A 15840-nucleotide genomic window follows, 5' to 3' on the forward strand; every position below is an offset into this window, starting at 1 on the left:
GATTTTTGCTTCTACTAACGGTCTCAGCTGTTATATTTGTGCTATTTTATGAATTAAATCGTTAATAATCTTTCTCTAGACCCCTCTGGACCTCGGTCAGATGAGGTTGGATACCAACCAGCCCCTCTAAGCAGGTTCAGCCATGTCTCAGCCGGAGCTCGACCAGCCAGCACACACCTTCGAACATCCCATCTCCTCCTCTGGTCGACAAGAACCAGTCCCAGTCTGACCTGAGTCAAGCCCTAAGAACCGACCCACCAGAACCAAAGAGTCTTATGAAACCCTGAGAGCTCGATCGCTTCCATCCCTGAGCTGCAGCTCGACGAGTCCGGTTCATCAGCTGCCTCCACGTCTGATCTCAATACCCAGAATGCACCTCAACAAGCCAAAGTCCACGTCTACGATCAGAAGCTGCTTCCAGTGGTGAGAAATCCTGCAGGAATCTGATAAAAATCCTGAGCCCAGCAGTGTTTCTACATCACTTCTGAATCTGAAGCTCAAACTGACTCTGCAGAGATGAGTTTGAAATCCTCAGAGTCCAAAACCGACGTCTTGCTGCAAAATCAACCTCTGCGGACTCGCCATCTCTCAGTTTAAAACCCCTACTGATGAATTCTGACTCTAAGCCAACATCTTGCCTGCAGAATCCACCTCATCAGACTCTCCTGATTGGGTTTTAACCCTCAGAGTCCAAAAACGATGTCTCTGCTGCAAATCCACCTCTGCAGACTTCCGTTCGACTTTTGAACCCTCAGTGACGACTCCTGACTCTAAAACCAACATCTCCGCTGCAGAATCAACATCTACAGACTCTCCACCTCTGAATTTACACCATCCACTGAGGAATTCTGATTCTAAACCCATCATCCTCTGCTGCAGATTCTCCAGCTTCGACTTTTAAACCTTCAACGACAACTTCTGACCCAAAACGACGTCTTTGCCTCAGAATCCACCTCTGTCCATCATGAAGTCTCATCTTCCCAATCTGACCGTTCTGCTCCTGAAACCACCAAAACCTCGCCTGAAAGAAAGTTCCGGACGCGGTTTACGGAGCTCTATACGACTCTCTGTTCCCTGAGAATTTCACCTCCGAGGTCATAAAGTCGCTCCTCAAACCCCAAACCCACATCACGTCTTCGTTCTCCAGAACTCCTCAAATCCACACAGAGATCCAAAGCCTTGAAGCTGAGCCGGTCAAACCAACACTTTCTCCTCTCCCATGTCCACTGCAGGTCGTTTTGCTTCCATCGACGGATCCAGATTTACTCCTACCAAACGAATTCTTCATACCGGCTTCAGAAGAGCCCAGAATCCACCGCAGTTCCCTCTGCCCCTCCCTGGATTCAGCCTCTAAACAGCGATAATGTTCCTTATTTCAGAGCTGACCAGCCTGCATTCAGAGCTGAACTCCAGCATCCTCGGGCCAAACTCTTCCTGTTCCCGGCTCCGTAACGTCCCCGGAGACGGACTCTCGGGTTTCAGGCTCCAAGCGCAGAGTCATTCTAGTCAAAGAGTCGCTGGTGACGAGGAAGCTGCCGCTGCTCCCGGATCCTCGGGTAAAACGACCACAAGTCTGGAGCTGAGGATTAAAACCGTCGAGCAGATGGACGGGCTGGACGACCTCTGAGCCCGGCGTACCTCAGCGTCGGCTCGGACGAAAGCAGCGCCGCGAGATCTACTACAGCGCCGAGGAGGACCACGCCAGCGAGGACGAGGAGACGGACACTGAGAAGAAGAGGGTCGTGTTTGTTAGAATGAAAAGTGAGGAAGACAAAAGCGAAACGGGCCAGAAGGAAGAAGTTCCAGAGCAGGATCTGGAGACGTTTTTAAGACACAGTGATGCAAACAAAATGGAAAGTAAAGACTCAAAAACGGTGGACAAAACAGAGGAAAGTTTAGTAGAGACGGAGCTGCTTCAGAACCTGAGAAAAGAGAATTGTGTTTGTTAAAGTGAAAAGTGAGCAAGAAGAAAGACTAGATCCAGTGCAGGACTGGGGGACGTCTGAGTTTTAAGATCCAGAGACGCAAAGATGTTCAGGTTGGAGGAGAAAGACGAAGAGAAGACGACGGAGCTGCTTCCAGATTCAGGACTAAAGAAGGTCGTGTTTGTTAAAATGAGAAGCGAGGAAGATGAAAGCGAAACGGGTCAGAAAGAAGAAGTTCCAGGGCAGGATCTGGGGGAGGTTTTAAAGGAGAAAGAAAGCAAAGATGCAGAAACGGTGGACAAAAGAGAGCTTCCAGAACCTGAGAAAAGAGAGTCGTGTTCGTTAAAATGAAAAGTGAGGAAGACAAAATGGAAACACAGCTGAGAAGTCAGAAGTCAGAACTACAGACGGAGGAGGTGGAGAAATCTGAGAGGAAGAAGGAAAACAAAGATGCAAAGACGTCGTTCTCGGTGGAGAAAGAGACGGATTGGCTTCCAGAAACCGACACAAAGAAGATCGTGTTCGTTAAAATGAGGAGCGAGGAAGAGAAAAGTGAACGGAGAAACAACCAAGAGGTCAGGAGTCAGAAATACAGAAGCAGGAGGAGGGAAAGTCTGAGGTTTTGGGAGGCAGTGACGCAAAAACGTTGGTAGAAAACGGGAAAGAGACGGAGCTGCTTCCAGATTCAGAGGTAAAGAAAATCCTGTTTGTCAAAATGAGAAGCGGGGAAGAGAAAAGTGAAGAAGAGCAACAGATTAGAGGGCAGAAATCAGAGATATCTGAGGTTCTAGAGGCCGGGGATGCAATAGAGGAAGAAAGTTTAGTTTTAGAAAGCAGGGAGGAGATGGATTTGCTTCCAGCTTCAGGAATAAAGATGGTCGAGGTTGTAAAAATGCAACAAGAGGGAGATAAAAGTGAAATGGAGCAACAGATCAGAGGGCAGACGTCTGAAGTTTCAGTGCAGGAGTTTGGAAAATCTGAGTTTCTTGCAGGAATTGATGCAAAAAGGAAAGAAGCGAAGAAACTTTTGTGGTAGAAAGCGGGAAGGAGACGGAACTGAATCCAGAAACTTTGATAAAGAGTGTTGTTAAAATGGAAAAGATGAAGATAAGAGTAAAACGGGTCAAAAGTCAGAAATACAGCTGCAGAATCTGGGAAAATCTGAGTTTGTTGCAGGAAGAGATGAAACTACTGCAGCAGAAAGCGTGAAAGAGACAAAACTACTTCCAGAAACGGAGATAAACAACAGATTAAAGACCAGAAATCAGAAATACAGCTGCAGGATTTGGGAAAATCTGAGTTTCTAGCAGGAAAAGAGGAATCTAGTGAAAGCATGAGGAAGACAAATCTGCTTCCGGAAACGGAGATGAAGACGATTGAGTTTGTTCAAAAGGAGCACGAGGAAGATAAAAATGAAACGCAGCAACAGATTGGAGGTCAGAAATCTGAAATACAGATGGAGAAATCAGGAAAATCTGAGTTTCTAACAAGAAGAGAGGAAACTTTTATGTTGGAAAGCAGGAAAGAGACGAAGCTGCTTCCAGAAACAGAGATAAAGACGGTTGTGTTTGTTGAAAGCCAACACGAGGGAGATAAAGGTGAAATGGAACAACAGATTAGCGGTCAGAAGTCAGAAATAGAGATGGAGAAATCAGGAAAATCTGAATTTCTTCCACAGACAGAAGGAACTTTTTTTGTAGAAAGTGAGAAGGAGACAAATCTGCTTCCAGAAATGGAGATAAAGCAACAGACTGGAGGTCAGAAATCAGGAAAATCTGAGTTGTTGCAGGAAGTGAGCAAGAGAGTGCGGCAGAAAGCGTGAAGGGCACAAGACTGCTTCCAGAAACGGAGATAAAGCAACAGATACAAGGTCAGGAATCAGAAATACAGCTGCAGATATCAGGGAAATCTGAGTTTCTTGCAGGGAGAGAGGAAAGTTTTGCAGTAGGTAACAAGAAAGAGACAAACATGCTTCCAAAAATTAAGAGAGAGCAACAGAAATCAGAGAATTTAGTGCAGAAATCAGGAAAGTCTGAGTTTTTTGCACAACCACAGGAAAGTTTTGAAGTAGAAAACAAGAAGGAAACAAAACTGCTTCCAGAAACGGAGATAAAGCAACAACTGCAAGGTCAGAAATCAGAGAATTTAGTGCAAAATGTGGGAAAACCCGAGTTTCTAGCAGAAAGAGAGGAAACTTTTGTGATGGAAAGCGAGGAGGAGACAAAACTGCATCCAGATACGGAGCTAAAGCAGCAGATACAAGGTCAGAAATCAGAAATACAGCTGCAGATATCAGGAAAACCTGAGTTTGTTGCACGACCACAGGAAAGTGTTGCAGTAGAAATCAGGAAGGAGACGAAGCTGCTTCCGGGAACTGAGATAAAGCAACAATTAAAGGATCAGAAATCAGAGAATCCAGAGCAGAAATCTGGACTGACTGACTTTGTAGCAGCAGCAGCTCAGCCGGGACGGAGGCAGGAGGAGTTACCGGCTCCACCGGTTCAACAGGTGAACACTGAGCAGGTATGCACCGAGGCTCCGCCCCCCAGGCCGGGGGAGGGGCCTCAGGTGGAAACAGAAGCCCACGCTAATGGAGGGAAGCAGGAGGGACGAGATCAGACCGACGGCGGCTCTGGAGGACCTGAAGAAACCTCCAGAGGACCTGAAGTCACAGCAGGAGGAGAAGAGCTGAGTTTAGACCAGAAAACCAAAGAAACCTCAGCAGAAAACTCTGCAGCAGCTCAGGTGGAAGACGGCAGGAATCCACGGAGCAGCAGAGAGGATTCAGACGGCAGCAGGACGAAGCCGGAGCAGCCGGCAGCGAACCCACGGCATCCTGAGGAGGCTAAAGCAGCAGCTGGACGTCACAGGTTAGTCAGTAAAATGGTAATTAACCCTCCTGCTGGCTCCATTTACAGGCACCAAAAAATATGGTTTCATTGTCTGAAAAAAATACAAAAATTTAGCAAAAAAATTCAACAAAATTTCTGAAAATGTGCAAAACCTTCAGGAAGAAATTTCTATTAATTCCATGAAAGTTTTTTTTTTTCAAAAATCCGTCAATTTTCGCAAGAAAATTCTTTTAAATATTTTTTAAAAATAAGTAAAAATCTTCCAAAAAAATCCTACAAATATCTAAAGTGATTACATATAAATCAGTAAAACTTCTGTTTTCTTTAAGAACATTCTGAATTTTTTTTTTCCTAAATGTTCTTAAAGAAATGCTTTTTTTTCTTTTCTTTTTTAATTTCTTCTTTTTTCGCCACAAAATATGATTTCCTTGTCTGGGAAAAAAAAAATCCAAAAATTCAGCAAAACCTTCAGGAAGAAAATTCTGATAATTCCTTTAAAAAATATTCCCCAAATTTGGCAAAAAGTATTTGGAAATATTTTTTTAAAAAATGAGTAAAAATCTTTTAAAAAATCCCCTAAAAATATCTAAAGTGATCACATATATCAGTAAAACTTCTAATATTTTCTTTAAGAACATTCACATAAAGCTCTTTTTTTGTGAATGTTCTTAAAGACATTCTGCAGCTCTAAAAGCTCTGAGCTGCTTTCTGGGGGTTAACGTCAGCAGCAGAAAGTGTCTTTTTACTGTCGTTTAGTGAATTCCAGTTGAACTCGTGGCCTCCGGCTGTTTAAAGCTGGACTCAGACTCAGTAACAGACTTTAAATAGTAACACGTCTTCATCTGATAAAAGCTGGAAGAGTGAAACTTTTCCTCTGATAAGGAAACAGATGACCTGATTTATTTACATCTGAACATGCTGTAGGATTTACACTAAACTGGAATAAATGTAGAATTAGGAAATATGCTTTATTACTTTCTATGTGCTGCATCTGTTCATGATACTGTCAATGGGTTTTAAAATTATTTTTCATGTCATATACAAATATTAAATTTGCTCACCTTATATTTAATTTTTATTAATTTTTTTACATTTTGCACTGTATTTATCTAGATTTTATTGCATTATTTTTGTTGCACGCTGTATTTTTTAATAATTACATTTTTGCATCACATTTATTTACTTTTTACATTACAGATGTTTTCATAACATTTATTATAAGAGGTACAAAATAAGAGTAAAACGGAGGACACTAGTACGATGTGAAAATAAATATAAATGTAAACAAAAAGACTCTAAACTAGAGCTATAAATTTAACACAAAAAGATCCAAAATGTACCCAAATAATCCTAAACGCAAACACAGCGTGTGTAACAAACGAGAACCAAAAGACTAGTGCCTCCACAACCACAAAACGAACGGTTGTCTAACAAAGTTTCTACGATGAGGCACATGGGCAAGACTGGGGTACAGTGACAAGCCGTCATCCCTCAGGTCCACCGGCTTCTTATGTTGGGCCGTGGCTGCACCGGATTGGCTGACGAGGGTTGCAGCTGAGTCCAATTAACTCAGCACAGGTGACATGGATTGGCAGCAGCCTGAGAGGAGTGACACGCACACACGCGCACACGCGCACACGCACACACAAAACACAGGGGAGAAGCCAAAATACGGCTGTGGCCGTAACAGTTGTGTATATTTTTTTAACCCTTGGATGCATGGCCAACCAATACCTACACTCTTCCATGGGTGGGGTCAAAAATGACCCCAATTGAAATCAATGCATTTTTGCAACAAACTTGAGACATTTCTTTCATGTTGGTTAGACATTATATATTTTGTTCAACAAAAGAGTATTTTCAGTTTCGATATGTTCTTCACTTTTAATTCAAATTTTATCACATAACAATCACCGAAACGGTATCAAAACATGTTTAATCTTCCTCCGTATTTTAAAACAGACAGAGGGACACATAAATTAACATTCAGTAACAATAATCAATAACATTCATAACAATCATAACATTCATTCAACATTCATGTTCAGACACAAACATGTCTCTTCTCACTCTTCACAGACTATTTTCTTGTGGCTGTGACCATTGCAGACAGGGCTTTTGCATTTCCAACAGAAGTTGGTGGCTTTGCGGTCTAAAACTATATATCTCTATCTCTATATCTCTCTCTATATCTCTCTCTATATCTCTCTCTATATATCTCTCTCTCTATCTCTCTATCTCTCTATCTCTTATTACACAGTATGTTAGCTCAAAGGATTGTTAGGTAAAAGTATTGTTAGCTAACACACACACACACACACACTCACTAACCCATTAGGTGGCCTGTTATATGATCGATTATTCAATTGTGTGTGTGTGTGAGAGTGTGTTTGTGTTAGCTAACAATACTTTAGCTATCAATCCTGTTAGCTAAGATACTGTGTAATAACAGTGCAACAACAGTGTATGAGTGTATGTGTATGCATGTGTGCATGCGTGTGTGTGATTGTGTTAGCTAACAATACTGTTTGCTAATAATAATGTTGGCTAACAGTATTGATAGCTAACAGTATTGCTAGCTAACCACAAACTAGGCAAATTTCACAGATATTCACATAAAATTCACATATTCTGTCAATGAAAAATAAGTTCATAAATGGAGATAATACTTACATGTATAATGCTGTGCAAAATGACCTCCTAGGTGGTGGGACTGCTGACATCAGTTGTATGAGGGACAGTAAATGTTTATTTACACTCACAGTTGCCAAGAACCAATGTTAAGTGAAATATCCCACTGGAAATACTTGGGGTCATTTTTGACCCCGCCCATGGAAGAGTGGGGTACTGATACAAAAACTGAATTTTTTTTAAATTCATGAAAAAATGAATAAAAGTGCAAATGGCATCATGTCACAAACATGTTTTATGAGGAATACCTGGAATATGAAAATATCAAAACTTTTAATCTTAAAGATATTAAGGAATAACAACCCCTGGGGTCAATTTTGACCCCACCTATGCATCCTAGGGTTAAATAACTTGTACATTATGTGCATATTTTATTACATCATATATGTTTTTGTTGTGTTTTGCACACTGCATATTTTTTATAATTATGTTTTTAAAGTTAAATTTTTAGTTTTACATTTTGCACATTGTCCTTATATATTTTTTTATTACATTACATGTTTTATTTATTGCATGTTGCACAATATGATTTATTACATTTTTAACATTACAGTTAATTAAAATTTTTTAAATATTTTGAACCTTGTATGTGTTTTTACATTGCAATATTTTTTCTTGCATTTTTGCACGTTTTTAGATTGCATGTTTTTACATTGCATTTTTATTTTTTATCGTTGCACATTTTTATTTAATTTTTTGCACCGTATATTTTTTCTGTAAAATTGATTTTTAAAAATATTTTGTATGTATGTATGTATGTGTATGTATGTATATATACATATATATATATATATATATATATATATATATATATATATATAAATAAAAGCACATACATACATATATTTTATATTGCATATACATTTATATTTTGCCATAGTTAACTTAAATATTTTACACACCGTTTTTTTACATTACAATTCATTAACATTTTTCAAACTGTACATATTTTATGTTGCAGAATAAAAAAATATTTTATTTTTATTTTAAAATAGTTTACACACCATTTGTTATTTTTGTTGACAGATTTTTAAAATATTACTTATAGAACAGAAAATAGTTTTACATAACAGATTTCTAAGAAATATTTTGAACAGCATATTTTTAAAAATATTTTATATTACAATTTATTAACATTTCACTCACTGTAATATTTTACATTACAATTATATTAAAAATATTTTGCACATTTTTATTTTTTTACATTACAATTTATTAACATTTTGCAAAGTGTACATATTTTATGTTCCAGATTTAAAATCTTTTTTACATAATCAATTTTAAAATATTTTACACACTTTATTTTGTTTGTTACAGATTTTTTTAAAATATTATTTATAGAATAGATTTTAAAAAATATTTTTGCCTAACAAATTTCTAAGAAATACTTTGAACATTATATTTTTATATTTTTACATTACAATTTATTCACATTTCACTTATTGTAATATTTTACATTACAAATATTTTAAAAATAATTTTTCACTATATTTTTAATTTTTACATTACAGATAAAACAAACTGCACAATGTTTAGATTATTTTTTTGTACTTAACAGATTTTTTTTTTTAATTTAATGATGTTATTTTTCTTTTATTTTAAAAGTTTTTGGTGCTCCAGCTCCCAGAATATAATTCTTTTTCTTTATTTTTTATTTTAATTCATCTTTCTATAAAGAAGATTCCTAATAAACTGATTTATTTTGCTCAGTTATTGTATTAAATATTCCTTGTGCAGGTTTAATAATCAGTTTACAGTCTGATAGAATCCAGGCTTAATGTGTGCTTCATATTTATCCACTAAACTAAAGGAAATTCTGTGTTTTTGTTGGTTTTATTCTTTTATTTATGCCAGTGTGTCGGAGCTGCAGCTCAAAAATATAAAATACTTCACACTAGTCTGACTAAAAATCAGCAAAAAGGACGTTTTATTTGACTTATTTTCTCCACAGGAAGTATTTTGTTGAACTAATCGATGTCTGAGGTGAATTCTCACATAAATATCAGTAAACTATTAAACCTTAAATATTACCTTAAATAAGTCTGCTTTTTATTCAGTTAGATGTCATAAAATCTGTTTTCTGCTCTTTAGTAGCCTCAGAGTCTCCAGCAGCGTTGGTTTGTTCCTCTAAATAAACGGCTCATTAGCACCTGATGGTCGTATTTGTACTGTTTACAGCACCGCGTTTACAGCACTGTAAAACTACTGCGTTTACTGCACTGTAAAACTGCGTTTGCTGCACTGTAAAACTGCGTTTACAGCACTGTAAAACTGCGTTTACAGCACTGTAAAACTGCGTTTGCTGCACTGTAAAACTGCGTTTACAGCACTGTAAAACTGCGTTTGCTGCACTGTAAAACTGCGTTTGCTGCACTGTAAAACTGCGTTTACAGCACTGTAAAACTGCGTTTACAGCACTGTAAAACTGCGTTTACTGTACTGTAAAACTGCGTTTACAGCACTGTAAAACTGCGTTTGCTGCACTGTAAAACTGCGTTTACAGCACTGTAAAACTGCGTTTGCTGCACTGTAAAACTGCGTTTACAGCACTGTAAAACTGCGTTTACTGCACTGTAAAACTGCGTTTGCTGCACTGTAAAACTGCGTTTACAGCACTGTAAAACTGCGTTTACTGCACTGTAAAACTGCGTTTGCTGCACTGTAAAACTGCGTTTACAGCACTGTAAAACTGCGTTTGCTGCACTGTAAAACTGCGTTTGCTGCACTGTAAAACTGCGTTTACAGCACTGTAAAACTGCGTTTGCTGCACTGTAAAACTGCGTTTGCTGCACTGTAAAACTGCGTTTGCTGCACTGTAAAACTGCGTTTACAGCACTGTAAAACTGCGTTTACAGCACTGTAAAACTGCGTTTGCTGCACTGTAAAACTGCGTTTGCTGCACTGTAAAACTGCGTTTACAGCACTGTAAAACTGCGTTTGCTGCACTGTAAAACTGCGTTTGCTGCACTGTAAAACTGCGTTTGCTGCACTGTAAAACTGCGTTTGCTGCTCTGTAAAACTGCGTTTACTGCACTGTAAAACTGCATTTACTGCACTGTAAAACTGCGTTTGCTGCACTGTAAAACTGCGTTTACTGCACTGTAAAACTGCCTTTACTGCATTCCAGAGGACTGCAAAGTACTTCAGCACCACAAAGAGCAGAATCTGTAAAGTTGCTGAAAAATAAAAAGATTTTCTCAGTTTTTCTGTAAATCAGAGCAACAACTGAGGATTATTTTCAACATTATTCAACCTGTTGATGATGTTTTGATCAATTTCTTCTTAAAAACAAAAAGAAAATAGCCATAAATTCACATTACTGTTGTCAAATTAGTGTTTAGTTGAACTTTAAATCATAACAAAGTGAGAAAAGCAGCAAATCCACATATCTGAGGCGACGTTTGATCGATTTTTACTCAATAAATCATCAATAAAATCAACTTCCTGTTTAAAAACGAACTGAATAATCCATAATTCTCTTCTTTTGTGTCCCAGCTTAATTTAATTTAAATGAAATATTCAGGTTTTATGAAACTAAATATTAATCTGGTGTCAGATTAGAGCAGAAATCAACCAGATTTCAGTGTTTGTTTCATTTCAGGTTAAATTATCACTTTTAATAACTTAAACTCATATTTTCTGTAAATAAAAAGTCAAATCTACGCCACACTTTTTGAACTGTTTTTGCATTTTGTGTATTTTTTGCTTTTATTTTGTCTCATTGTTTGTCTTTTTGTGGTTGTTTTGCATCATTTTGTGTAGCTTTACTGTTATTTTGCGTGTAGCTCGTAGGTTTCTTCTCTTAGTGGTTGTTTTGTGTATTTTTTCAGTTATTTTGTGTGTTTTATGATCATTTTGTGTTGCTGTCGTATTTCCTTTTTCTTTTTGTGACTGGTTGGTGTTGATTTGTGTTAATATTGTGTCTTTTTGCTGTTATTTTGTGATTATTTTTCTTATTTTTTATCTTTTTGTGATTGTTTTGTGCCTTTTTTGTGTTTCTCTCTTTGTTTTTGGTCTTTTTGTGATTGTTATGCATCATTTTGTCTTTTTGTGATAATTTTGAATCTTAGTGGTCAGTTTTCTGTCTCTTTCTTTTACTTTTTGTGACTTCTTCTCTTTGTTTTGTGTATTTTTTGCATCTTTGTGGTCATTTTGTGTCTGTTTTCTTCTTTCATTTTTGCCTTTTGTGGTTGTTTTGTGTCTTTTCCTCTTATTTTGTGTCTGTTTATGGTCATTTTGTGTCTTTATCTCTTGGATTGTCATCTTTTTGCGGTGCCTTTGCATCGTTTTGTGTCTTTTTCTTAATTAATTTGTGCTTTTTTTTTCTTTGTTTTTCATCGTTCTTTTGACCGTTTTGTGTCTTTTTAGAATCTAAACTCACATTTCCTCATAAAATGTAAAATCTAACCAGTATTTTACCACATTTTTGCACTAACTAGCATTTTCCCGTCATACTTCTTGTAGTTTTTCCTCCCTGATGTTCCTCCTTTGGTTTATTTTAGATCTACACCCTCTGTCAAAAGTTTTGAGACACTTTCTCATTCAAATAAATTAGAACCTGTCTCAAAACTTTTGACAGGGGCTGTAAATGAATCCAGACTGTCTTTATTCTACTTTTATTGAGTTCAGGTCACAGATTTGACCTCGTCTCCTCGTATTTCCTGCTGATTTGCATATTGGAACAGAAACGGTTTCCTGCTGGTGAGCGGCTGCATTTTTTCGGCGTTTATCAGGAGCTGGCGTCGATTCAAACATTTAAATTTGGAAGAAGTGGAGAATAAAAGAACCACACCTGGACCAGCTGAAGGAATCTCAGGACTTCTACTGGCTGCTGCTTTAAAAGTTACTGCAAAAGAGCAAAAATTCTGCCTTTCTTTTTACCTCGAGATGATAAAATATTTAAACTTTCAGCACAATATGAAGGACAACCTGATTTTAGTGACACTTAAATCAACTTTGTGGAGTTTATTAGAATCTGTTTTAGCGGATTTTAACTATAAACCATTTAAATCAGCTTTATTCAGTTTATTAGAGCCTCTCTTAGTAGATTTAAACTCTAAATCATTCAAATCTGGGTGTTTCAGGTCAGTTTTGCTGCTTTTTCTTTCAACTTGAGTCTGATTTTATTGCAGAAATCTGATGTTTGTGTTTTTTAACCAGCAGATGGCAGCAAAGTTTAGATTTTATCACTTTTTAGACGTCAGCTGGAAGATGAAGATAATTTTAGAGCGACAACGCCTCAGAAGCTGAGATTTATGAAGACTGGAAGAAAACATGAGAATTCTGCTCATTTTAAGTTAATTTTTTTTCATTTCTTTGGTCATTTTATTTCTTTGTCTTTTTCAGTATTTTTTGTCTTGAATCTTATTGGTCAGTTTTGTCTCTTTACTTTTTTGTCTTTTTGTGGTTGTTTTGTGTCTTCTTTGGTCATTGTGTCTCTTTTTCTTTAATTTTTGCCTTTTTGTCATTGTTTTGTCTTTTTTCTCTTATTTTGTGTCTTTTTATGGTCATTTTGTATCTCTGTCTCTTGGATTGTCATCTTTTTGTGGTTGTTTTGTGGAATGTTGTGTATTTTTTCATTTATTTTGTCTTTTGATAATTTTGTGTGTCTTTCTTAGCTCTTTTGTGTTGTTTTTGTCATTTTACTTTTGTTTCATTTCTTTTTGCTGTCATTTTGTGTCTCTTGTTCTTAGATTTCTTCTATTTTTGTGCTGTTTTGTGTGTTTTTTTTATGGGTTATGTTGTGTCTTTTTGATGTTTTTTTGTCTGTGTTTTTGTGGCATTTTGTGACTTTTTGGTCATCTTTTTTTCCTCTGTCTCTTTGTTTTTGTGTTGAATTTGTGTCTTTCTCTGTTGTTCATCTTGTGGTTATTTTTCGTCATTTTGTGTAAATTTTGTGTCTTTTGCTGTTATTTTTGTGCCTTCTCTTTGGTTCCATTTTTTTGGTCGTTTTTCCTTTTCTCTATCTTTATTTGTCTTTTTGTGGCTGGTTTGCGTCTTTTTGTGATTATTGTGAATCTTACTGTAGATGCCAGTCTTCAGTCGTTGAGTTTTTCTGCCTTTTTGTCGCTGTTTTACTTCATTTTGTGGACTTTTGTGTTGAATTTGTGTCTTTTTTTCTTTGTTCTTCATCTTTTTGAGTTCATTTTGTGTCTTTTTAGAACTTAAACTTAAAATTGAACTGATATCGTGACACATTTTTGAACTATTTTACATCCTCCCGTCGTATTTCTTGTAGTTTTTTTTTTCTCACTGATGTTCCTCCTGTGGTTTATTTCACATTTAAATGGATCCAGACTGTCTTTGTTTTAGGATCTGCTCTACTTTTGAGTTCAGGTCACAGATGTGACCTCGTCTCGTCGTATTTCCTGCTGATTTGCATTTTGGAACAGAAACAGTCTCATGCTGGAGCGTCTTCTTATTGTTTGTTTAAGGAAGTTTTGTTGAAGAGCTGGAGGTTTTCCAACTTGTCATCTCTGAGACTTAAAACAACAGTTTGATTGAACTCCACCTTAAATTCCTCCTTTGTCTCTTTGCTTTACATCTTCTGTGGTTGTTTAGTGTCTCTTTCTGCTCATTTTGTGTCTTTTTGTGTTCATTTTGCGTTGATTTTCTGTCCCTTTCTATTCATTTTGTCTTTTTGTGGTCATTTTGTGTCTTTTTCTTGTAATTTCACTTCTTTATTTGGCCATTCTGTGTGTCTTTATCTTAGTTTTCATCTATTGTGGTTGTTTTGCATCTTTTTGCCATTATTTTGTGTCGTTCTGTTCATTTTGTGAGTTTTGTGCTCATTTTGATCAGTTTCTTTTTGTTTTTCATGCTTTGTGTTGTTTTGTGTTGACTTTCTGTCCCTTTCTGCATTTATCTTGTGACATCTTGTCATTTTTCTGTCTTTCTGTTTTTTTTTTACTTTTTTGCTTGTTTTGTGTTGATTTTCTGTCCCTTTCTGCATTTATTTTGTGAAATTTTGTCATTTTTCTCTGTTTTTCTTTTTTGTGGTTGTTTTGTGTTGCTTTTTGTTGACTTTCTGTCCCTTCCTGCTGATTTTGTGTCTCTTCATTTTCTGATGTGGCTTCAGGTGGAAGAAAAACCCTCAGACTGATGAATAAATGCAGGTTTTCCATTAAAATCTGCTTTTCTTTTCACTGTAAAGCTGGATTCAGATTTCTCTGGATGTGAGGACTCACTGACTGCTTTCAGGTGTTAATCAGATCTGAAATCGGCTCTGACCTCGTTTTTGTGGCTGACTGATCGCTTCAGACACGAGCAGAATGTCAAACCTGTGGAGAATTTCCTTTTGTTGTAAACCACAGGAGATTCTTTACCTCAACAATCAGCTGCTTCTTTATCTGCAGTACCATTATTTAATGAAGTTTTACCTTCATTCTGTCAATGTTTCCACAGTTCCAGGACGCTCTAGTCAGAATTTAACACTTAGAAAATGTTAAACTCAAGATTCTGATACTGAAGGACACCAGAGAGGTCTCCTTCTGTTCATTTTGTGTCTTTTTCTATAAATTTTGTCTCCTTCTGTTCATTTTGTGTCTTTTTCTATTAATTTTGTCTCCTTCTGTTCATTTTGTGTCTTTTTCTATTAGTTTTGTCTCCTTCTGTTCATTTTGTGTCTTTTTCTATTAATTTTGTCTCCTCCTGTTCATTTTGTGTCTTTTTCTATTAGTTTTGTCTCCTCCTGTTCATTTTGTGTCTTTTTCTATTAATTTTGTCTCCTCCTGTTCATTTTGTGTCTTTTTCTATTAATTTTGTCTCCTCCTGTTCATTTTGTGTCTTTTTCTATTAATTTTGTCTCCTTCTGTTCATTTTGTGTCTTTTTCTATTAATTTTGTCTCCTTCTGTTCATTTTGTGTCTTTTTCTATTAATTTTGTCTCCTCCTGTTCATTTTGTGTCTTTTTCTATTAATTTTGTCTCCATCTGTTTGATTTCATCTTTTTGTGTTCTGTGTTCATTTAGCATGTTTTGTGGTATTCTGTCTTTTTTTTCTTGTAATTTGGCCTCTTTGTGGTCATTTTGTGCATATTTCTCTAAGTTTTTCATCTTTTGTGGTTGTTTTCTGTCCATTTCTGTTCATTTTGTATCTTTATATGTTTATTTTGTGTCTTTCTCTCATTGTTTTTCATTTTTTGTTGCATTTTTTGTCACTTTGCATGTCTTTTTGTTTTTATTTGATTGTTTTTGCTTCATTTTTTGTAATTTTGTGTCTCTCTCTCTTTCTTTTTTCTTTTTTGTATTTGTTTAAACACGTCTTCTTCCTGGTAAAAGCCATGTTTGTTAGCTTGTTGCAGCTAATAGGGTTAACACCTTAGAATAGCAGCTCTGGTTTAATATTTCTGTGGTTATTTTGTGTTTCTTAGTT

General features: G+C 36.5%; 1 protein-coding gene across 1 annotated transcript in view; it reads left to right on the forward strand.

Moving 5' to 3' along the window:
• The first annotated feature begins 2293 nt into the window (after window positions 1–2293).
• Window positions 2294–15840, forward strand: part of crybg2 (crystallin beta-gamma domain containing 2) — a 63488-nt gene continuing 49941 nt past the window's right edge. The window contains exons 1-2 of the mRNA XM_051955492.1: window positions 2294–2500; window positions 3981–4795. Of these exons, the coding sequence (XP_051811452.1) occupies window positions 2294–2500; window positions 3981–4795 (1022 nt within the window). The remainder of the gene's footprint in view (window positions 2501–3980; window positions 4796–15840) is intronic.

This window comes from Acanthochromis polyacanthus, chromosome 11 (assembly GCF_021347895.1).
Source record: "Acanthochromis polyacanthus isolate Apoly-LR-REF ecotype Palm Island chromosome 11, KAUST_Apoly_ChrSc, whole genome shotgun sequence".
NCBI classification, from domain to species: domain Eukaryota; kingdom Metazoa; phylum Chordata; class Actinopteri; family Pomacentridae; genus Acanthochromis; species Acanthochromis polyacanthus.